The sequence below is a fragment of the Anopheles maculipalpis genome, chromosome 3RL (assembly GCF_943734695.1).
Source record: "Anopheles maculipalpis chromosome 3RL, idAnoMacuDA_375_x, whole genome shotgun sequence".
Lineage (NCBI taxonomy): Eukaryota > Metazoa > Arthropoda > Insecta > Diptera > Culicidae > Anopheles > Anopheles maculipalpis.
The window spans coordinates 87,151,834-87,173,975 of NC_064872.1; the positions used below are offsets into that span (position 1 = coordinate 87,151,834).

At 47.0% G+C, this 22,142-nt stretch overlaps 6 protein-coding genes across 6 annotated transcripts in view; 3 read left to right on the plus strand and 3 right to left on the minus strand.

Annotated features, from left to right (window-relative positions):
• The window catches only part of LOC126562569 (protein lifeguard 1-like), a 400,503-nt gene that overhangs the window by 19,390 nt on the left and 358,971 nt on the right, over positions 1-22,142 (minus strand). The gene's annotated exons all lie outside the window — the stretch shown is intronic.
• LOC126561132 (cubilin homolog) lies at positions 1,501-14,708 on the plus strand. The gene is made up of 15 exons (XM_050217077.1): positions 1,501-1,580; positions 2,168-2,446; positions 2,516-3,197; positions 3,268-3,498; positions 3,572-3,979; positions 4,041-5,631; positions 5,716-7,122; positions 7,189-7,532; positions 7,597-7,957; positions 8,025-8,357; positions 8,419-8,609; positions 8,680-11,782; positions 11,861-13,179; positions 13,263-13,343; positions 13,803-14,708. The coding sequence occupies exons 1-15, from the start codon at positions 1,501-1,503 to the stop codon at positions 14,700-14,702; spliced, it is 11,310 nt and encodes a 3,769-aa protein (XP_050073034.1). The 3' UTR covers positions 14,703-14,708.
• Positions 14,880-17,712, minus strand: LOC126561614 (uncharacterized). Its single transcript, XM_050217874.1, has 4 exons — positions 17,470-17,712; positions 17,030-17,402; positions 16,501-16,964; positions 14,880-16,433 (listed from the first exon to the last, which is right to left on the minus strand). Exons 1-4 carry the CDS (start codon positions 17,710-17,712, stop codon positions 14,880-14,882), a joined length of 2,634 nt encoding a protein of 877 aa, XP_050073831.1.
• Positions 18,189-19,864, plus strand: LOC126561133 (WD repeat-containing protein 89). The gene is made up of 5 exons (XM_050217078.1): positions 18,189-18,198; positions 18,230-18,658; positions 18,721-19,267; positions 19,340-19,445; positions 19,700-19,864. The coding sequence occupies exons 1-5, from the start codon at positions 18,189-18,191 to the stop codon at positions 19,862-19,864; spliced, it is 1,257 nt and encodes a 418-aa protein (XP_050073035.1).
• Positions 20,083-20,843, plus strand: LOC126563100 (calcium and integrin-binding family member 2-like). Its single transcript, XM_050219716.1, has 4 exons — positions 20,083-20,268; positions 20,334-20,481; positions 20,562-20,671; positions 20,733-20,843. The coding sequence occupies exons 1-4, from the start codon at positions 20,083-20,085 to the stop codon at positions 20,841-20,843; spliced, it is 555 nt and encodes a 184-aa protein (XP_050075673.1).
• Positions 21,100-21,941, minus strand: LOC126563034 (small nuclear ribonucleoprotein-associated protein B). The gene is made up of 2 exons (XM_050219641.1): positions 21,880-21,941; positions 21,100-21,708 (listed from the first exon to the last, which is right to left on the minus strand). The coding sequence occupies exons 1-2, from the start codon at positions 21,880-21,882 to the stop codon at positions 21,103-21,105; spliced, it is 609 nt and encodes a 202-aa protein (XP_050075598.1). The 5' UTR covers positions 21,883-21,941; the 3' UTR covers positions 21,100-21,102.

Here is a 22,142-nt window from a genome sequence, read left to right on the forward strand (position 1 = left end):
AGCACAATTGTTCTTCTCTTACACTGTTCCTTAGAGGAAAACACGCACACGAGAAATATTATAGTAACATTTAAAAGAAGAAAGAAAATATAAACAAACAAACGTCAGAGACGTCAGCGATCTACCCTATTAGAGTAGGAAAGGCGATAGTGTTTCTATTTACTATGAAAACCAGTTTTTTTCAATTCGATTGCGAAACGGATAGAATATAGTGTGTGTGTGTGATGAAACACTTAAGCACTTTCACATTCACACACACACATACACAACCACAGAGAGAACACCGAACACTCATTCACAGAGATAGAACACTACAGAAGCTCTATAGTAAAGCCAAAACAAAACTATATATATTTGTAGATAAGAAACTGTTATCTTACCAAATAAAATCGGAAACGTCCATTGAACTGCATTGGAGAGTGTTCTTTTTTAAAAAACTTTTTATGTCTTATATAAGTGTTATAGAAGCAGGTGAGTATGTAAGTAAGTATCAACAAAGGTTAAGAGAAAATGTTTTCTCATGATCATAAAATATAACGGATGGAGGCGCCCTGTACTTGGATGACTCAAGCAAATATAACACGTTTAGATTGCTTTAAGTAATAAAAAGAACGAAACTAACTAGCATAAACGATGAGAATACTTATTTTTATCGTTTTCTATCAGCTGATAAAAGAGAGATCCAGAGAGATACACCTAATTTCAATTGTAATGGAAGTAATCAACGATAAAAATTATTGATGGAGGCGCCCAGTACCTGAATAAGTGAGCAAATATAATCCGTGCAGCCTGCTCTGCCTGATTGATAATTAAAAATGAAACTGACAAATATGAACAAAACCTCTGACCTCTGACCTAACCTCAGCATCAAAGTTTCACAACAATAATGTTATCAGGCGATAAGGATTTGGTTTTAATCGTCAATGTCTCCTGCATTTTACGATCACACAACACTTTGCCTGATCGGAATCTGTCCTTTTTATAAGACATCTTCATCTTTCTCCAATCATGAAAAGATGTAATAAAACCAAGTGATAAAAAACTTCATTTATTGAATGGAATAATGGAAAAAAATGTAAGTTAAACGCTGTTATCGGTATTGTAATACGAACGCTTATCCATAAAGTAGCAGTGTCAATTACATGTCTACTCAATGATCTTGCTTGGCCTTTCATTCATAAACGACCGGCTCGCCTAGGTCTTATCATTTTCGGTATTGGTTTCAGGGGGTGTTTTACTGTATCGCACGCAAATCATTTGTTCAATGAAGAGATGTTCGAATTTATCTCTGTAAGAGCATGGCCAGCTCGTCCGGACCGTCCCCTATAAAAGGCGTGCCTTTCTAGCTGTACGGCTCAGTTAGTGCGATACGTTAGGAAGTGCCCGGAACCAAAAAAAAACCCTCCAGCAGTGCAGTGAATTAAAGTTTTCTAGTGAAGTGTTCTAATGAAGTGAAAATGGTTCACAGTTGCTGAAAGTGTTGAGTTAAGAGCCAGTGAAATGTGGTTTAAATCGTGCGCCCTGGCACTTTATGTGCTGTTCCGGGTGTTGTGTTCTGTGGATGGTGGATTTGAGAATCAGTAAGTGTGAATGCACAGCAAAACTAGAAACCAAATTTCGAACTATTATTATTATGGTCTTTAAATGTGATTTTGGTGTGAAATTCTTCACAATAAAACGAGAACTGGGCGTATACTGTGTGTTGTATTGAAAGAAAGAATTGAAATACGCCTCCCAGATAGTAGTGACACAGTGACAAACAAGATACAGTGATTTCGTTTTGATGTGGAATATGGGACTTAACGAATATTACAATTGAGAGATGAATGATTAACTTGATTAACAGGAACAATAATTAACAGAAATAAGAAAATTTTAAATATCATTGCTTCAACAATTTTACTACATCGAACAACATTCAATATGGGGGCGTACATCGTTATCTCTGTTTACTTCAGAAACGAAAAGACGATATCAAAATTGGCGGTCTTGGAAACTCCCAGATGTTGCATCGTATGACCCTTCAAAATATATTTATTGTAGAATATTTCTTCATAACTTAGATTACTTATACAAGATAGAAATATAGTTGAACAGCTCTGAAAGACAGGAGCCAGTGAAGAATAATCTTTCTGATTCTCAACCGCATTCCAACATTTTTCTGTAGGGCTAAAATACTCGCGACCAATGGGCACATTATCATTGAATCGGCACAAGACCGTAACATTACCTTTTACATGAAGGGCAGTGGCCATTTAAACATCGGCGGTCTTAGCGTGGAGCAGGTGCTGCGGACACTATCGAAAATGATGATCGACGGTCGAACGTCCACCGACGGTCAAGCTTTTCTGCCCGGAGGCAGTGTAGCCGATCAGGTTCAACTGCTGGTCACATATGTCAGCGGTCCGTTTGGGTTGATTAAACGGGTTGAAACACTCGAGCAGGAGTAAGTGTGGAACGATCATTGATTGAATATAAATTCTTTAATCCTCACTACAAATTCTCACTTTGGTAGATCCTCAACACGCAACACCACACAGATGAATCCACGCATCTCGGTCCTGGCACGCCGCGTAAGAAGCGTCGAAACCAAGCTCGCTCTCCTGATGACAACGCTACAAACTAATCGGTGCGCCAGTGGACCGTGCCAGAACGGTGGTACGTGTATCGCTCAGTACGATTCGTTTATGTGTCTCTGTCCGAGCAACTGGGAGGGACAAACCTGCACTACGGATGTAAATGAATGTGCACTGTTTGCTGGTACCGATCTTGGCTGTCAGAATGGAGCCACCTGCAAAAACGTACACGGTGGGTACAACTGCATGTGTACCGATGGATGGCGTGGAATACACTGTAATACACGCTCGCAAGACTGTGCCACGGCTGGCGCGGATCTGTGCGGACACGGAACATGCGTGCAGGCAAAGGATGGGTATCGATGTATCTGCGATCAGGGCTGGAAGACCAACGGGTTGACACTGGCTTGTTCGCAGGATGTGGATGAGTGCAGTGAATCGAAACCACACTGTTCGAAGGATCCGGAAGTGAGCTGTATCAATCTGCCGGGATCGTTTGTGTGTGGCCCTTGCCCAGCCGGTTACACCGGGAATGGATTCTACTGCGTCGACATTGATGAGTGTGAGACGAATAATGGGGGCTGCAGTACATCTCCATCAGTGCCCTGCATTAATACTAGAGTAAATGACTAAAAACGATAAGAGAGAGGAAAAGAGGTGTGTTTTCTCACTTCTGCAACTCGTTTTACAGGGATCTTATCGCTGTGGAAGCTGCCCAGCTGGATATACTGGAGATGGTCGAACTTGTTTGGCGCAAGGCAACCGATGTGTACCAGGACTTTGCCATCCGATGGCAAGATGCGTTGATTATGGAAGTGCCGTTCCAAACTGCATTTGTCTTCCGGGATATACAGGATCTGGATTTGGACCGAACGGGTGCTACCGTTCATCGATGAACCCATGCGCCAGTGCGCCTTGTAGGGTAAAGTATTGTTTTAGTATAGTATAAAACACCTAGATTCCTGGTCCTGAATGTTCGCATTCATCCCATTTAGAATGGCGGCACCTGTGTGAAGATCGATGCACAAAACTACAGTTGCACCTGCCCACCGGATACGAATCCACCCAACTGCATCCGAACAACTTCACCCTGTGATTCAAATCCCTGCCAGAATGGTGCAACGTGCGTTGCTGCCTGGGGTGGTTCTGGAAGGTTTGGCTGCCGTTGCCCGCCAGGCTATACCGGACTGCGCTGCCAAACGTCAACACGCACTTGTGGTGGAATTCGGTTCCAAATTAATGGTACGCTACGATATCCGGAGTTTAACGGTACTTACAACCACAATGCACGCTGTGCTTGGTTGATCAAAACGAACGACACGCAGGTGCTGGACATAACGTTTACAAAGTTCGATTTAGAGACTCCGGTCAGCTCGGGCGAATGCAAGTACGACTGGTTACAGGTAAGCTGCTGGGTTGTATTTCATTGAATGTCTAATTCCTTGTGGTGCGAAACTCTTGCAGATACATGACGGTCGTACATCGGCGGCCCAGATTATTGGACGCTTCTGCGGAAACGAACTCCCTCGTGGTGGTAATTTCCAATCCACACACAACATGCTCTACCTCTGGTTCCGATCGGACAACTCCACCGCACACGATGGTTTCGAGTTGCAGTGGAAGAGTGTTGCTCCCGTGTGTGGTGGTACGATACCGGTTACCAGCCATGGTATCATAACGTCCCCAGGTACACCCGGTAACTATCCACCGAACAGAGACTGTAAATGGTTCCTGCAAGCACCACAAGGTCGCCGAATCCAGTTCACCTTCTTCACGATGATGATCGAGGTGCACGAAAACTGTAACTACGACTTTGTGCAGATCTCTGACGGTGTGTCGGACGAGGGTACGGTACTGGCCAAGTACTGCAACACGACCCATCCACCACCATTGATTACGCCCAGCCATGAAGCGACCGTTTACTTCCACAGTGACGAGAGTGGTAACGATGCCGGGTTCCAGATCAGCTATGCCGTCGTGGAAGGTGTCCCAGGCTGTGGTGGAACATACACACAGCGCGAGGGTGTAATTAGCTCGCCCCTATCACAAACCGATAACGTTTATCCGAACAATCTTAACTGTGAGTACCTGATCAAGCTTCCGATCGGCAGCCGGGTCGAGATCAAGTTTAGCAAATTTCATCTGGAGCAAAGTGAAGCCTGTAAATTTGACTATTTGGAAATTTTCGACGGTAGCAGTACGGAGGATGCCTCCCTTGGCAAATTTTGTGGCGATCGGATGCCACCGTCATTCACCTCGACCGGGAACTCGCTGCTGCTTAAGTTCCACACCGATTGGTCGGCACCGAATCCTGGATTTAGCCTTGTGTACAAGATCAAGTGTGGCGGTACGTTTACCGATCCGAGTGTAGAAATTGTGTCGCCCTCGTACCCTCAGATGTATTTAGCGGATCAGCTATGCGATTACATCATCCACGCACCGCTTGGCAAGGCGATCTCGTTCGATTTCCAGGACTTTGATATTGAGAAGAACAGCTTCCCGAAGTGTGAGCTTGATTACGTTGAGCTGTACGATGGGCTGTTGCCAACGAACGAAACACTGCTCGGACGGTACTGCAGCACGAAGCCACCACCGACGACTTTATCGACGAAAAACGTGCTTCTTTTACGTTTCGTGTCCGATGGTTCGGTGGCCGGGCGTGGTTTTAAGGGTAATTTCTCATTCTTCGACGTTAGCTGTGGTGGTGTGTTGATGCGCGAGGACACCATTATACGATCGCCAACGATTGCGGAAACTGGAAAATATCAGCACGATGCACAGTGCGAATGGATCATCGTTGCGCCGGAAGGTCACGCCATACAGCTGACGTGGAATAGCTTCGAGCTGGAGCTGAGCGGACGGTGCGCATACGATTACGTGCAGGTGTTTGACAATTCGTCGCTCGCGAACAGCCTGGTAGGGCGTTACTGTGGGTCGGAAAAACCACCAGCGATCACCAGCACGGGTAACATGGTTACGATACGATTTGTAACGGATTCGTCCTCCTCTAGGGATGGATTCAGTTTGGTGTTTAACTTTATCGATGTGGAGAAATGTAAGTAAAGAGATCGTGATCGATGGAATTATGTGGGGGAATATTGTTGTCTCCAATGGTCTGTTTTCTATGTTCTCATTGCAGCTTGCGGTGGAAAATACTTTGCAACGAGCGGCATTATTCGATCACCCGGATGGCCCAAGAATTATCCCTCCAACCACGACTGCGAGTGGGTCATCACGGTACCGATGGGACAGCAAATTAAGCTCCTCGTACACACGTTCCGTATGGAAAAACACAAGACCTGTCGCTTCGATGGACTCACCATACGAAACGGTGGTACGCAACACTCACCCCTCATCGGAGTCTTTTGCGGAGAGGACGATTTTAATGGCACAATCTCATTTAGCCACCAGCTGTATCTTCGCTTCTACTCGGACAGTTCACGCAACTATGCAGGCTTCATGATCGAATGGGATTCAGCCACGACGGGATGCGGAGGTGTACTTACCTCGCCGCGTGGTTCCATCATTTCGCCCAACTATCCGCTTGACTATGGACGGAATGCACTCTGTATATGGCGCATCTCGATGAGCGAAGGATCCGCCATACACATCGTGTTGACCGATATAGATATGGAGAATCACAAGGAGTGTCAGTACGACTATCTAGACATTTACGATGGTGCTGATATGGGCGGCAGAAAGATGGGTCGCTTCTGTAGCACTGAGACGGATCTTATCGTATTGGACACCGAGTCGAACCACGCGCTCATACGCATGCGTACGGATGAAACAAATCAGGGCCGTGGATTCCAGCTCAAGTACAACATTATCTGCCGGCGGAACATTACCGGGTTTGGTGGGATTATCGAATCACCGAACTTCCCGAACGAGTACGCCGCATCGATGGACTGTCGGTGGACGATCAAGGTGCCACCGGGCAACAAGATCAATCTGGAGTTCTCTCACTTTGACTTCGAGACGATCAACCAGCAGGGACTGGACAATGCCACCCATCAGCGCTGTCCGTTCGATTTCGTCGAGGTGCAGGAAATGGGTTCGGGAGATTTGCCCGTGGTACGTCGGTACTGTGCCAACAAACCGGCCCCATTCGTCAGTATGGGTCGGTCGGTTGATTTAGTTTTCCACACGGATGCTAGCGGCGAACAGATGGGCTTCCGGGCCGAGTGGTCTATCAATGGGTGTGGTGGACTGTTGACGAAACCGTACGGAAGGTTCAGCTCACCGAACTACCCGAACCAGTACCCGAAGGAGACGGAGTGTCACTGGACGATCCGGGCCGAGCCGGGCAAGCGGATCGATCTGGCGGTGGAGGACTTTCACATGGAAACGAACGATCAGTGTCGGTTTGATGGTTTGCACATTGCGAATGATGCCAACTTTACGCACCAGGTGGCGAAGATTTGTCACGAGCAGCAGGAACCGGTACATTTACTCAGTAGCGGTACTGATCTGTATGTTAAGTTCTACAGTGATTCCACCTTCACGTACAAGGGTTTCCAGGCAGTGTACAAGACGGTCGAATCACGTAAGTTTCGGTTAGGGGAGTTGCAGTTTGCAAGAGTTTACTCACGAAGATTTTCTTACGTTACAGAATGTGGTGGCAAGATAACGCTACATCAAGGTTTTATCAGTTCGCCCAACTATCCGTTGAACTATCCAGCAAACGCGTCCTGCTCCTGGTTGATCAAAACGGACGCTACACACACACTGCAGCTCAACTTAAAGTCGCTAGCGATCGAACGCTCGGACAACTGTACGAATGATTCGCTGCAGGTCTATGATGGCTCTGCAGCCGATGTGGATCGCTTGCTGTTGACGGCATGTGGCAGCGAGTCCAATGTAAGCTCTGTATCATCCACTGGCCATGAGATGCTGGTCACATTCCAATCCAACATCATTATCGAGGCGAAAGGATTCCAGGCAGAGTTTAAGACGGTACACTTGTGGTGTGCTGGGTTGAAGAATTTAGGTTTAATTTTTAAAATTCTGTATTTTTAAGTCTTGTGGCTCTCGGATCGAAGTTAAGCGGCCTGGTAACATTCTACTAAACAAAGCACACAAGATGTCCTCCGAAAACTGTACCTGGATATTGATAGCACCGGAACCAACACAGCGCATCACGATTACGATCGCCCATATGAGCGTAGTGGATGTTGAGGGTGATTGCTTTGCCAGTTTGACAGTGTACGATGGGGACGGAACGGATGGACCGACACGATTCGAAGGCTGCGGACATAAGATCCCGCCGGCGATCGTAAGCCGTGGCAATGCGCTGACGGTACTGATCAGCTCGGAAGATGTGCTGCTGAGCAAGATCGATAATCTGTACGTGGAGATCACGTACACCACTCTCGATAATGGTAAGTACAGATGCATGAGGTAGCCGTTAGATAGTACATCCACTCATCTTTTCCTGTGGACAACTAGCGTGCGGAGGAAGCTTAACTGCTTTGATGGGTGAGTTTAGCTCACCGAACTATCCCGACTCGTACCCGCTAAACGTGGAGTGCGTGTGGAAGCTGTCCGCTTCACCAGGCAACAAGATGACACTATTCTTCAAGGAGCTGGACATTGATTCGACGGAAGATTGCAACGGTGACTATCTGGAGGTTCGAGAGCAAGATGAAAATGGTCCGTTGTTGGGTGATTTTTGCGGTAATCAAATTCCTTCGAATCTTACCGAAGCAAGCAGCTTCTGGATAAAGTTCCGTTCGAATGAAGTCGGTGTAGGGAAAGGATTCTTGGCGGAGTACTCTTACGGTAAGCTACAACTATCTTTTTGCTTTAGACCCGTAATCTTTATTCTGAGTCTGTGGTGTAGACACGCTGAGCGAGGTCACCGGAACGAGCGGTACGATAACATCGCCAATGTATCCAAGAAGTTACGCCAGGGCAGATAATATAGGGTGGCGCATTACCGTCGACATAGGATCGGTGATTGCGATCAACTTCAACCGTTTTGCCATTGATCGTCACACGGACAATCCGGACATGTGCGATGGTACGCTGGTGGTGAGTAAGGAAATACATTTAGCACACCCTTGCCATTTTTAAAACCACTTTACTTTCGCTTCGCGACCAGATATTTGATGGTTACGACGAAACGGCCGCTCCTTTGCTAAGAGGTTGCGGATATCTTAAGCCCGATCCACTAACATCGACCTCGAACGTCGTGTACATCGAGCTCGATCATTCCGACATCATGGAATCGTCCCTGTTTGCGCTAAACTGGCAGCAAAAATTCGTCAGCAATGCGCCAATTTACCCGGTGGACAATGAAAACTACTGCAACGGGCATGCAACGATCGTGCTGAACAGTACCGACACCACATTCAATCTCAGCTCTCCGGGCTATCCGACCGGGTACCAGAACGGTCTCAACTGTAGCTGGATCTTCCAGTCCGCATTGCCCGCCTACCATCCATTTTTAAGCTTCGGATACATAGATCTGGAAGAATCGAGTGACTGTCTGGCTGATTACGTGGAGGTGTTTAGCTCATCCGATCTAGCCACGTGGAAGTCGTTCGGACGTGTCTGCAGTTTCGCGATCCATGGAACGTACAAATTCCACGGGACACCCCATCTGAAGCTGGAATTCCGAACGGATTACTACCAGAACCGGACCGGATTTACCGGAACGGTATTTCTACGGTGCGGTGGTCTGCTGACCGATCCGAATGGAGTGATCACGCAGCCTGACGCAATGCCGACGGTTCAGCCTGGCATGCCGATTAATCGGCTCGAGTCGTTCGAGTCGTGCAATTGGAACATTAGTGTACGGGCCGGGCGAACAATTGAATTTACCTTCGAAAAGCTTAACATTTCCGTCCAGCCAGCAAGCCCACTGGTACGTAACGGTTATGTCGCTATCATGAATGGAATCGACGAGCTTTCGCCACTGCTCGGACGGTACAGTGGAACGGACATTCCGAGCACGATTAAAACCAGCAGCAACCGTGCATTCGTACAGTATCGGCCAAGCATCAGTGGACCGAACCAGTTCCGGTTGGTGTACCGTGAGGTAGGCATTGAATGTGGCGGTAATGTGGTGCTGAATGCACAGCTCAACTCCACCGATATCATGACCCCGAACTATCCGGAAGTACCGCCAGCCCACACCGAATGTATATGGCAGGTGTTGGCACCGGCCGGTGAGCTACTGCGGGTACAACTGATCGGATCATCCTTGCTACCCCGTATGCCACAGTGCAAAATGGAGTACGTCCAGCTGCGTGAGGGTCTCACGTCCAATGCACCGGAGCTGCTACACTCCTGCTTTGGCGATCTGTCCAAGCGCATTATGACCGGCACGAATGCACTCTCGGTAAAGTACTTTAATGATCGTACCGATCCGAACGGAGGTATTAAGCTGCGCGTTACGTTAGCTAAGTGTGGTCAAACCGTGCGAGGTCCACGAGGTTCCATAACGTCCAAAAATTATCCCCAAATTGGAGGCTATCCGGCACCGGCTGTCTGTGAGTACTACATCCAGGAGGGTATGTACGGTACGCTGAACCTTTCGTTTGAGGATTTACATCTTCCGACCAAAGCGAATTGCAGCAGTGAAGATCATGTGCGCATCTTTTCGATACTGCCCGGGATCAACAAGACGGAGATCGAGCTGGGCAAGTTCTGTGGCACCCAGGTACCGACGCAACCGATCGTAAGTGTGGTACCGCACGTGAAGATCGTCTTTACTGCCACCACCATGAACACGATCTATCGTGGATTTAAGCTTAACTACGCGCTCAACTACAGCCGCTGCAGCCATTCGCTGGTGTCGGATTCGGGAGAAATTAGCAGCCCTGGCTACGGGGAGGAATTGCAAACGTTCTCGTTCTGCGAGTGGCGCATCACCGTACCGGCCGGGCGACGAGTCAAGGTAGAGTTCCTAGATTTGGACATACAGGAGAATGGCGCACCGTACCTCTGGTTGCAACGTCTGTCATTGTTCGACGGTGGAAGCTATCAGGCACGCATCAAGCTGATCACATCGGATGACAAATCCGTCCCGATCTATGCTAGCGATAACCGTATGCTAATACAGTACCTGTCGCGAATGCAAACCGGTAAGCGTGGATTCCGCCTACGCTATTCCAGTGACGAACCATCGGTTTGTGACGGTAATCTAGATGGATGGCAGGGTAGCATTATGACACCGGTCAACGTCACCACGATCGTGTGCACGTACAAGCGCACCCAGCACACCCTGTCCCAGCATCCAAGCACACAGCCGAACGTTGGCACGCTTGCGATGAATTTCCGCGAGCTGTATGCCGGTTCCTTTGAACGCAATTGTGTGGATGTTTTGCGTGGAGCAGGCGTAATGGGTGGTTCGAATATGTTGAAGAAATTGTGCCTAAATGCGACGAATGAGATGGTGCTATCGCCATTCCACAACACCATGATCAATGTATTGCAATCATTGCCGTACACTGGAATGATTGGATTCAAGATGGATTACCGAGTGCACCAGTGTGGAGGTGTGTATGGGGACATTAGCAACATAACCCGCCCATTAGGTCTAGATCTGGTCGATGTTGATGGCATACATTGTGCGTGGTATGTGGCCTACCCGGACCAGACACTGATCAGCATCGCGTTCGACCGATTCCAAATGCAGCTGCCCTGCGAACAAGAGTATTTGCTCGTGTACAATGGTCCCGGTCCAATGAGTCCTTTGCTGGGGCGGTTCTGCAAGGACTCACCACCACCGGCCGAATCTATCGCCACCCAGAAGCATCTACTGTTCGTCGAATACCATAGCGCACGAGCTAATGCATCGGACAAGGTTGGTGACTTTGAGCTGCGCTTGAGTAGCAAGAATTTTGGCTGCGGTGGTACACTGCATCCGATTACGTCCACCTTCGGGTCACCGCTCAAGGATGGGAAGTATTCTCCGATGCAGGAGTGTGTGTGGTTGCTGAAGGCGAATGCTGGCCAGCACATTGGAGTTCGATTCATTAATCGCTTCAATCTGGAGAAGAGTCCTAACTGCACGAAGGACTACGTGGAGCTGTTCGATCAGCAGCGGAACCAGGAGTGGGTAAGTTTGGGACGCGTCTGTGGTAAGGATGTGCCGCCGCCCTTTAACTCATCCGGAACCATGATGAAGGTTGTGTTCCGGACGGATGACACCGGTGAAGCGGATGGGTTTACCATTAGATGGGATTCTAACTGTGGTGGTAAGTATTGCTGTTTCTCTGTCAACACTTTCAGACTCTTTTAATTTCTTGCGAATGTTCAATGGATTCTCTCTCTAGGAATATTCTACGCGGAACAGGAAACGAATGTCATCGTCAGCCCGAACTATCCGGCCAAGTACAACAACATGCAGAAGTGCAACTACACTATCCTGGCGAACAGTTCTGACGGTGGTATCGTGTTTAACTTCCTAGACTTCGATCTCGAGGATTCACTCCTAACATCACTGTGTACGTACGACAACCTGACCATTTACCGGAAGCTCGAATTTGCCGAACCCGTGACCTGGGAAAAGGTTGGCACTTACTGTCGCAAAACACCTCCAGCACGGTTCCGCGTGAAGGATCGTGCCGCAATCGTCTTCCAAACCGATCGTTTCATACAGGCTCGTGGCTTCCGCTTTGAGTATAGGCTGGACACGTGTGGAACCAACATTACTAGCTCGATGCGCATCCAGAGTCCCGAACAGCTACCGCCTGATGGTACGTACCGGCCGGCGCTATCCTGCCGCTGGTACATTGACATTCCACCGGGACAGAAAGTGACGGTACGATTCGAAACGCTCGAAATCGAACACACGGAATCGTGCTACTTCGATACGATCGAGGTGTTCCGTGGACTGGAAGCAAACCATGACCATCGGTTGGCATTGCTTTGCGGTAATCTGACCGGGCACGCCCCAGCCATCGCAATCAGTGGCAGCCGGTACGGTATGATATCGTTCAAGACGGAATCATTCTCAACGACCCTGGGGAAAATGTCCGCCCTGGTACTGTACACGCCGGACTGTGACAAACAGATCACCCTTGACGATCGTTCACCCAGCTACCGGCTGAACGTGATTGGCAGTGGAAACAACCACGTCCAAGACTGTCAGTACGTCTTCCAGGCACCGAACGGCTACACGTTGCAGGTAGTGTTTGATCAATTCCACGTGGGATCTTCGCGCAATGCATCTTTGGCAAACTGTACGGATGACTTTGTAGAGTTGCGGGACGGTGGAAGCATATTTTCGGCCCTTATTGGACGCTTCTGTGGTAATAATGCTGTCAGTCCTCAGACTAGCTTTGGGTCAACGTTGCACTTACGGTATGCGACGGATTCCGCACTGCGAGGTACACTCTTTGATGCAACCGTCCGTATGGTTCCTTCCCTGTGTGGACCGATGCATCACAATCTCACGGGTGGTGCGATAATTACGCTAAACACACCGAACTTTGGAGGAAACAACAAGTATCCACCGAACACGAAATGTTTGTGGTTGTTGGAGGCTTCGGCCGGGAAGCAGGTCGAGATACAGTTCTTAAATTTGGACCTGCAACAGTTCGATGAGAACAGCTGGGAGTGTAAGGACTATATTGGCATCCGGGATGCTTCGGTAGGTAGAAATTTTGTTAAGCTTTTTATACTTTCTTACTAATATAAATCTGTTCTATCTTCCGCTTTGATAAAATCCTTTAGCTCAAATCGGTCATCTATGAAGGACTTGGCAATTCCCTTATCTTTAACGGCAGAGGAGCTAGTAAGGCCAGTTTCTATCATGTAAGTGAAATATTGGGAGAACTATTAGCTTTAGAACTTATTGGTGGGCAGGTCCGGTGATCGAGGCGATTGTGGCTCCGGGATATTATTTATTTGCAACAATACGGCACTGGACCGTCATAATTAATTACAAATAAATAAATAAAAATATTATTTATTTGCCAATACGCCAAGAGATTCCTTCGTGTTAACTTCAACACTCGATTTAGTTCATCCAGAACTAAATATTTGGTAATAGTGTTCTTGTTTTCGGAACTGAAGATCAGATCCGGGATGTAACACAATAGATCTTGGTCTAAAAATTCTAGGCTTACTATCTCTGCTCGTATGTCCTGATGGGATTATCGCGGCCCAATATAAATCAAATACGAAAAAAAAGGACGCATTCTTTCTCATCTTAACTCCAAGAAGACTTCAACACCTTTAAACTGATCGTTATCTCCCATTCTTCTCCCACAGGGCACCCGGTACGCGAACGCTTACCACGTCTACTGCGGCAACAACTATCTGCCCAGCACCTACATATCAATCGTCAACCGGGTCTACATTAGCTTCGAAAGCGACGCATCAATTGAAGCCAAGGGCGTTTCGTTGCGTGTTCACGAAAGTAACCTGTGCGCCAAAAACTACACCGCTCTCCAGGGGCGCATCGTACAGACGGAAATGCTCAAAGATCAGCGCTGTACAATCACGGTGCAGGTACCACAGAACTACACGATCGCACTCTACTTCAACACGTTCTACCTGTACAACGTTGACTGTGCAGTGCATGCGCTCAAATTTTACGGTGGTCCCGAGGAAAGAGCTGATCAACTGCTGGGAGAGTATTGCCATTTCGCAACACCGAATCCGATCTTTACGACTGGCAACTACCTGCGTATCGTACTGCCGGCAACGGATCGAGACTTAGTATCGCTACAGCTAGACGCTACGTACGTTGCCACCGACCAGGGTCAGGGTTGTGGTGGGGAACTCTACAACTACGGTGGTGTGTTTAGTAGCCCACTCTATCCGGCCAACAATCGAACACGGATGGAGTGTCTGTGGACGATAACGGTACCGAACAATCTCGTGGTAGCGCTCCGTTTCGATGTGTTCGATCTCGGAAGCAAATCATCCTGTGCGACCGATTATCTGCAGATTCTCGATCGTAATGACGAATCGACGAATGTAGAGAACGTAACTGTAGACAAGGCAAAGATCGTACGACAACATTGTGGCGGAGATAAGCCGGCAAACTATATTAGCAGCGGCAGTACGGTACAGATATGGTACAAGAAGACGCAAAACTTTGCCGGCGTCGGTTGGATGATCAAATTTATGGGCATCGAAAAGGGTGCGGGCGTTAATGAATACTAAATGGGAGCGCGTGTCGAATGGGCGCTTTCTTTCTGCGTATCATGCGAATTATGTATATCTAACTAAAAAAAGAGAGAATTTTTATTCCTATCCTTTACTAATACTAAATTTGATCTGTCATTTAATAAAAAAAATACATATATTTACGGCATATAGTTCCGGCACCTGCCTATTCTATCAACTGTCCAACACCTTTGTCAGTGAAGCGATTATGCTTTGCAGCTGTCCCTTCTGCGATGGCTGCAGGCGGCCCGCTTGAGTGGACGCTACCCGTTCCAGTCGAACCGCGTGATTCTGCATTTCCTTCAGGCATAGGTTAATCTCCGCCGTGCTACCACCGGCACTGCGATCCTCGACACTCGTTGCATCAAACTTACGCTTTTTTGTTAGCAAACCGGCATCAGCAAACATGTCCACATCGATGTCCTGAATCAGATCGTCACCATCATCATTGTCGGGAAAAAGTTCGCTTACTTGACTGTTAATCGTATGCATAAGACTGCCTAAGGATTCGGATGAATCAACTTTCAGCTTGGAACAGCGATGCACCACAGCAACAGACAAGGGTTGTTTGAACGGAGGAAGCTTTGTGGTCGTATTATTACTTTGCCAACGGGTCAGTTGTGTTCGCAGGTGAGGCTGTTTGCTGAGAAGTTCCTGTGCCATAGACGTCCGGCTCTCGTTTAGTTTGCGCAGTACGTGAAAGGCGTACGCCTTTACGAGCGGTACCTTGTCTTTTAGCAGCCCCTCAAGCATGTTCTGTCCATTTACTATAGGAAGGATGCTGCCACTGTTCGCCGCCATTATTAGCTTTGCTATTTGAAATTTTACAAACGGCGCGGCTTCGGTTAGAGCTGACATATTTTTCGAGCTTAGCAATGTACTTAAATTTAACACGCGCGGATTTCGTTCAATTCCGTCGAATATACTATAAGCGGAAGATGTGTTCATGATCTTACTCCATTTTAGTTGAGGCATTTCGATCTCTTTCGCCGCTACACCTGTGATCGTAAGTAATGTGAACACTTCGTAGAATGTTTTAACATTACTGGGTGCTTTTTTCCATGCTTGAATTTTCTGTGTCAAACGGTTTGCTAAGCCCGCCTCGAACTGTTTCCTCTTCGCCTCATCTATTTCCTTCGTTAAAGGCCATAAAGCAGCCCATAAGCGATCGTTCACAGCGTCGGTAGTAGGATAGGTGACCATTATCCTTTCTTTATGGGTGGCCGGCAGAAAGACGAACAGATTACGTAGCACCTGCCGTACGTACACCTGTTTCGGGCGGCTTATGAAGATCGAGTAGTGATCGTTGATTTTCTTCCAAAAAAGGAAGTAAGCGTACATTAGCTGGATCGAATGGTAGCGAACAAATATGGACCAAAGATCGATTCCTAATAGAGCGGTGTAGTAGTGCTCATCTTGGAGGATCATTCGAACGAGCGTTTCTTCATTCTTTTTCTGCGCAGCTCGGTTTTTCACACGTACACCCATCAGGATAAGTGCTGAGCAGTGCACAAACAATTGTTTGTACAGTGTGGGGTTTGTGTAGAGCAGGGAATCGGATCGTTTCAGTAGGCTGCATACGTGCTGCAGAAGATGGTGCCGGTTGCAGTATAGTAATAGCAGACCATTATCGTTGGTGTTTGCAAGGAGTTGGGTGACTATGTGCATCATCAGGGAGTAAAAGGAATAAATTTCTTCCTGTGTGCTGCAGTCGTACTGGGTTAAAGCCTGTTGGAAAGAACTTACTTTAAGAAAAGTTGGAACTAACGTGAGGTTCCACGGAAAATTGTCCTACCTTTGCGAACGATTTCGAACGGAAAGAATGCTCCACGATCGCCATATAGCCGATGTGTATGTATTGCTCTATGCTAGTAGCCAATTCTTTACAAATCGCTTTAGTCCGCAAGCCAGTTTTCACTTCGAGCAAGCTTCGTATGATGGAGGAAAACGTGCTATCTGCCACGTGATGCTTGGAAAGCGTCAATATCTTTAGCATTGCTCGCAGGAAAAAAGCGTTCAATTTTAACGCGATCGTATTCTGTTTCGTGGTTTCATTTTTGGTCCGTATATCCAAATACGAGGCACTTATGCTATTATTCAGGATCGTCACAATCTCATCCAGCCAGGCAGTTCTACCGTGGGTAAAGGATTCTTCCACGTGTTCGGCGCAAAGTTTCACGATCACTTTCCACACGTCGCACGCTAGCAGTGAATCGATTGGACTGATTTCATTGCCCACATTAGCCAACAGGATACACACTGCAGTAGAATATTGTACGCGGTTAGATTTTACTCCCCATTCAAACACCCAAAAATGTACGTACCTTTCTCCAAACAATCGTATTGCGCACCGTAATCGATTGCCCGAAAGTAGTTACTATTGCGCCCGGATGCTTCCCGTGGGAAGAGCAATTCCAGAAACGCTAGCAAAAGCTTTTTGCACACGGCATACAGCGTTTTCATCGTTTCGAGCGCCTCGGATTCGTTTGCCATTGTGGAAAAGTGCTTTCGAACTATCGTGTAACAGCGTACCAGATATTCTGGAAAAATTGCGAGCGATCGAAGCAGCTGACATTGTTCTTCTTTTTCGGACAGATACTCGATCAGCTTCAGCAGCACGTTGGCCAACTTTACTAAAAGGATGAGATTTTCCACGAAGAAACATGAAAGGGAGCTCGATTGCAGCTCTGATTGTATCTACAAGGAAAGTAAATAAATTAGGCGCGTATAGTAAGCACTTGTTGTACATAACGGCAAAGGATACCTTTTCCAAATAGCCAACTAACTCTGGTAGTATGGCACACAATACTTCCGCCTCAAATTCGCGCGGTTCAAAGTGGCGTATAATGTTGGTAAACAGAAACTCGTACAAATCGATATCGCTTTCCTGGCGCCGAAGTCCTTTCAGCGAGGTCTGTGCTATTTCCTTGAGCGGCACTTTGCGAATGGCATCCCCGAGCAGCAGCAAATCGTTGGCACTGTTAATTACCACTTTCGTTTCACTCATGGTCCAATTTGAGCCAGATTTTTATTGGAATCAAGCAGTGGAAGTTGATCGCCCGTTTGAACACAAAAACTAACGCAGGTCGAAGTAAACAATCGACAGTGTCAGCGAAATGCGCGCCAAGCGGTTTTATTGACAACCCATATAACAAAAATGGCAGATGCTTACAGGACAGAAAAAAAACACTTTATGCAACATATAACAATCAGAACCACACTGAATCAAAGCACAATAACAAGCAGCAAGATTAATCTACATAAATTTTTACAAATTATGCTGTTCCAACGCTGATTTTGCCGCAATCGCACGCTGAACGCCCCGTGATATGACGTCACAAAAGCAATTGTTTTGATTTCTGGGAACTGTCAAAGCGTATGCCGGCACGTGCAACGTAGTGAAGAATGTTTATCTTTTGAACAAAACAACGACAATTACCGGTAGCACTGTAAGTTCGGCCCTTCCGCATCAAGTCCGGCATTATGTTTGAAGGTTTGTAGCCAAACCCCATAAATTTACCGAGAACCTCTTCTTTTTATTTACACCAAACATCCCTTTCAATTCCTAGATCCTCAAAGCTCGGACGAAGAATCACCCGTCCCGGATGCGGATTCGTGTACCGGCAAAGAGTTAATCAAATTGTTTCAGCAAGAAATATCACCGTCGTCGGAAATTGCTGCCTCACTAAAGCGTACTTGTGGGCTACACCTTTCCCAATCTTGCCAATACGACACACTGGCCGTTGGTTTGTCACGCAAAGAGTTACAACTTTACCGGGTGCGGGAGAGTGGTGAACTTGCGCTTGAAAATGGATCGCTGGGACGGTTTCAAAGCGGAATCCGTGGCGTAAAGTTCTTCAATGGAGATCCGAACAGTTTGGTGTGCTGTACGGAGGATGGCGATGTGCATCTGTACGATGTACGAAACGGTTCCGAGGTGCATCGTTTCGAAGGTAGTAAAAACCCTTTGGCTACTGGCGTCCCAGTATGAAAAAGATTCCTTCTCCCTTTTCAGATACTTCCGAGGGTTTGAAAAAGACCATCTCGTCGTGCGATATTAATCAAAACGATCGTGTGCTCTGTGCTTCGAGTGAGGTACAGAAAAATGGCGATAGTTTTCTGCTATTTTTCGACATACGCCAACGATCATACCTTGGTTGTTACTGGGAGTGTCACAGTGACGATATAACGCACGTTCGTTTTCATCCAACCAATCCGGATCTGTTTGCCAGTGCCAGTGTGGATGGGTTGATCAATGTGTTCGACATTTCGAAACTAACCGAAGACGATGCGATGCAATACTGCTACAACGTGGAAACGGCAGTCGATTCCATTAACTGGCACACCGACCCAACAGGACGGGATCTAATATCGTGTGTAACAACCACAAACGATCTGCATCTGTACGATGTAAAAAGTCAGGACAGCGTGGCACTGTTTAACCGAGAAAAGATAACCGAAGCGATGCGTCGTACTTCGGTGATTGATTGTAACGTGGTCGGGACGCACAATTGCGGCAACGGGAACTTTTTTGTACTGGCAGGATCCAACTTTAACAAAGGGTAAGTAAAATTATGCTTGCAAATTGAACGAAATGATGGAAAAGAAGTCCCACTCTTGGTTGTACTTTACAGCAAAGATTGTTTACGGACGCTAAGGTACGACAACAAGTGCTTGCTTCCCGATCGATCGTTTACCAACAGCAAACAGATTGTTCGCGCCAGTGTCTACAACGAAAAGGTACTCCTCAACCCTGTCGAAACGCATCCATTACTATTTCGTCATCAACTTCCTTTGCTTAAGTGTTTTTTTTCTACCGTTCCTCCTGCATGCCGCATGGCCAGTCGTCGTCGATCGCCAGAAGTAGTTTCCCCATCCCTTTTTGCTATCCATCCATCCAGCCGTTATCACTATTCGGTTCCTTATCTTTTTACACATCGTCTGTTCGTATGTTCTCTTTTATTGTTATTTTCTCCTTCAAACAAAACCCTCAGGACCAGTATCTGATTGCAACGGGTGAAGGTGGTTTGATTACGCTCTGGAAGTGTCGGACGGATGGCGACGGGTCGGACAGTACAACCACCGCGGGTATCATCAATAGCGCCAGTAATAGTCTGAAGCAAAAGCTGCACGTTAGTCACCGTGCGAAACCGTACTAAGAGTTGGGGACGTTTTTAGTTTTTCTAAAGACAATCTAAAAAAAGCGTTGAATAAAAAATACAACAAACTGATGGGGGTGTTTTTTGTGATGGTCATTGAACATTGAACGAGAATTGATTCTAAGCACCGCGAGGGCGGCCGCTCGAGAAGATCGCTTTATTGATTCTAATTGATTTTATCGCTGCCGTTCCGCTTTTTTGAATGTTAATAACGCGAGATGGGTTCCAAAACGAGCATCATCACGAACGAGCAGCTGGCCGAGTATGCCGAGCTAACATACCTTAGTAAGTCGGAAATCATTTTTATCCTGCAAAAGTTTCTGCTTCTCGAAGGTGGACGTCAGTTTTCGCTTACTAAACGATTCCCGGAACAGGATGTGGTTAATTTGTTTCCTCAGTTAAAGGTAAGAGACAGTGAGAGAGACGAATGGTATATTTATTGGAGATTTTTTTAATGTGTTCCCAATAGCATAATCCTTTCCGTGATCGTATGCTGCACGTGTTTTCGTCCGAGCATGATGATTGTTTCTCGTTCGAAGATCTGCTGGATCTGTTTAGTGTGCTTTCGGAAAAGTGTCCACTAGCGGTGAAAGCAACGTGGGCCTTTCAGATGTATGGTGAGTGCATGTGGTTGTCGTACCAGGAGAAGAAGTTACACTGCGCTCTACATTAACGAACGGTCACTATTTTTCTGTAGACTTTGATAATGACAATCTCATCACAAAGGACGACATTCTGGAGCTTTGTGATCGGATCACGAAGCATGATCGGTTGGAACAGGACGAAAAAATGAGCATAGCTGAATTGGTAAGATAGTCTGGGAGGAATTTCCTACTGCAAATCATTAATTTCATTAAATATGTTTCAGCTTCTCAAGGAAATCGATCTGCAGAACAATGGCAATATTGGGGAGTTTGAATTCATCCACGCCATGAGTAAAATGCCCGAATTCCGTCAGACTTTTTCGTGCCGAGTTTAGTTTTACAAATCTAAAAGAAGTCTTATTTCAATTAATATAAAGCAACACGTCTGGTTTGATTGAAAATTCATCCGAAATTCCTTTATCTTTTATTCGCTATTTCAAACGTTGCATATACATGCGCATGAAAAGGGATAGCAACGATCCGTAATTTGTATATTATTATTTTCAACACCCTTTTATTAAGGGTGAAAGGTGTGTGTGTTCGTGGAGAAAAGAAAAAAAAAGAGAATAAAATCTAATTCTATTTGCCCGTAACCTAGTACGGCCTGGTCGGTGGCCCACCACGCATCATTCCGGGCGGTGGCCCTCGCATCGGCGGCGGTGCACCACGTCCCATTCCTGCCATTGGATTAACGCCCGGTATCATGGCCGGCGGTGGTCCTCCCGGGATCATGGGACGCATCTGTGGTGGGGCGGATACCTGCTGTCCTCGGCCCACCGGTGCCATATGCTGTTGCGATGGTCCACCAACACCACGCACCGGTCCCTGCAAACCAGCCGGAACACCAGCAATATTGGCCGGCATTCCACGACCTCCGACGCGTCCCATACCTGGACCACCAGCACCACCGGGAATCGGTACCCGAGGAAGGCCCTCTTCCGGTGGCGGGGGTCCTTCAACCGTGAGCGACACGATATTACCACCGCGCAACAGCACGAACCCGAGCACACGCTTTTCTTCGCGCTCTGGCAGTTTGGTGTTTTTCGGCTTAATCTTACGGAACTCCTCGCAGTCCCCCAGGATGAGGTTCATATGTTTGTCGAAGGCTTTGAACGTGCCGATGAAGGTACGCGAGTCTTGCAGTACGATCCGCACCCTGTAGTTCAGGAGCTGGATCATTTTGTTGTTTTTTCCGATCGTCTGAAATTGTTGGAAAAAATAGGAAATTTGACATGGAAGTAAGTGTACAAAATGTATAGATTTATGTTTGTGGCGATTGGCAGGCGCTTATGCCGCCGACGCCATAACCTGGCGCGGGTACTGCGGAGCGAGCATTTGTCGTTTATGTTGCTTTGTGTGGAGTATACTTACCATTTTGGCTACAAATCACGGCAGGAGCACACAGAGGATAAAGTAATGCGTATGCCTCGTACTGTTTTCACCGAAATTAGGTTTATTTATTCCGATTATATTGGGAAATGTTTACCGCACCGAAAATGATGCGGTTCAGCTTTTTTTGTTGCAGATTTTTGACATCTTACAAGAACAAGGTGTACACATGACGGGTAAAGAGATGTGACACGTGCAAGGTTATTAGAAAGACAGTGATTCACGCCGTTATATTTTGTCATCCA

Coding starts and splice junctions, on each gene's coding strand:
- LOC126561132 (XM_050217077.1), top strand. CDS start 1,501: ATGTGGTTTAAATCGTGCGCCCTGGCACTTTATGTGCTGTTCCGGGTG. Junction 1,581..2,167: donor GATGGTGGATTTGAGAATCA/GTAAGTGTGAAT, acceptor ATTTTTCTGTAG/GGCTAAAATACTCGCGACCA. Junction 2,447..2,515: donor GTTGAAACACTCGAGCAGGA/GTAAGTGTGGAA, acceptor TCACTTTGGTAG/ATCCTCAACACGCAACACCA.
- LOC126561614 (XM_050217874.1), bottom strand. CDS start 17,712: ATGAGTGAAACGAAAGTGGTAATTAACAGTGCCAACGATTTGCTGCTG. Junction 17,403..17,469: donor TAGTTGGCTATTTGGAAAAG/GTATCCTTTGCC, acceptor CTTTCCTTGTAG/ATACAATCAGAGCTGCAATC. Junction 16,965..17,029: donor ATACGATTGTTTGGAGAAAG/GTACGTACATTT, acceptor ATTCTACTGCAG/TGTGTATCCTGTTGGCTAAT.
- LOC126561133 (XM_050217078.1), top strand. Junction 18,659..18,720: donor CGAGGTGCATCGTTTCGAAG/GTAGTAAAAACC, acceptor CTCCCTTTTCAG/ATACTTCCGAGGGTTTGAAA. Junction 19,446..19,699: donor CCAGTGTCTACAACGAAAAG/GTACTCCTCAAC, acceptor CAAAACCCTCAG/GACCAGTATCTGATTGCAAC.
- LOC126563100 (XM_050219716.1), top strand. CDS start 20,083: ATGGGTTCCAAAACGAGCATCATCACGAACGAGCAGCTGGCCGAGTAT. Junction 20,269..20,333: donor ATTTGTTTCCTCAGTTAAAG/GTAAGAGACAGT, acceptor TGTTCCCAATAG/CATAATCCTTTCCGTGATCG. Junction 20,482..20,561: donor GTGGGCCTTTCAGATGTATG/GTGAGTGCATGT, acceptor ATTTTTCTGTAG/ACTTTGATAATGACAATCTC.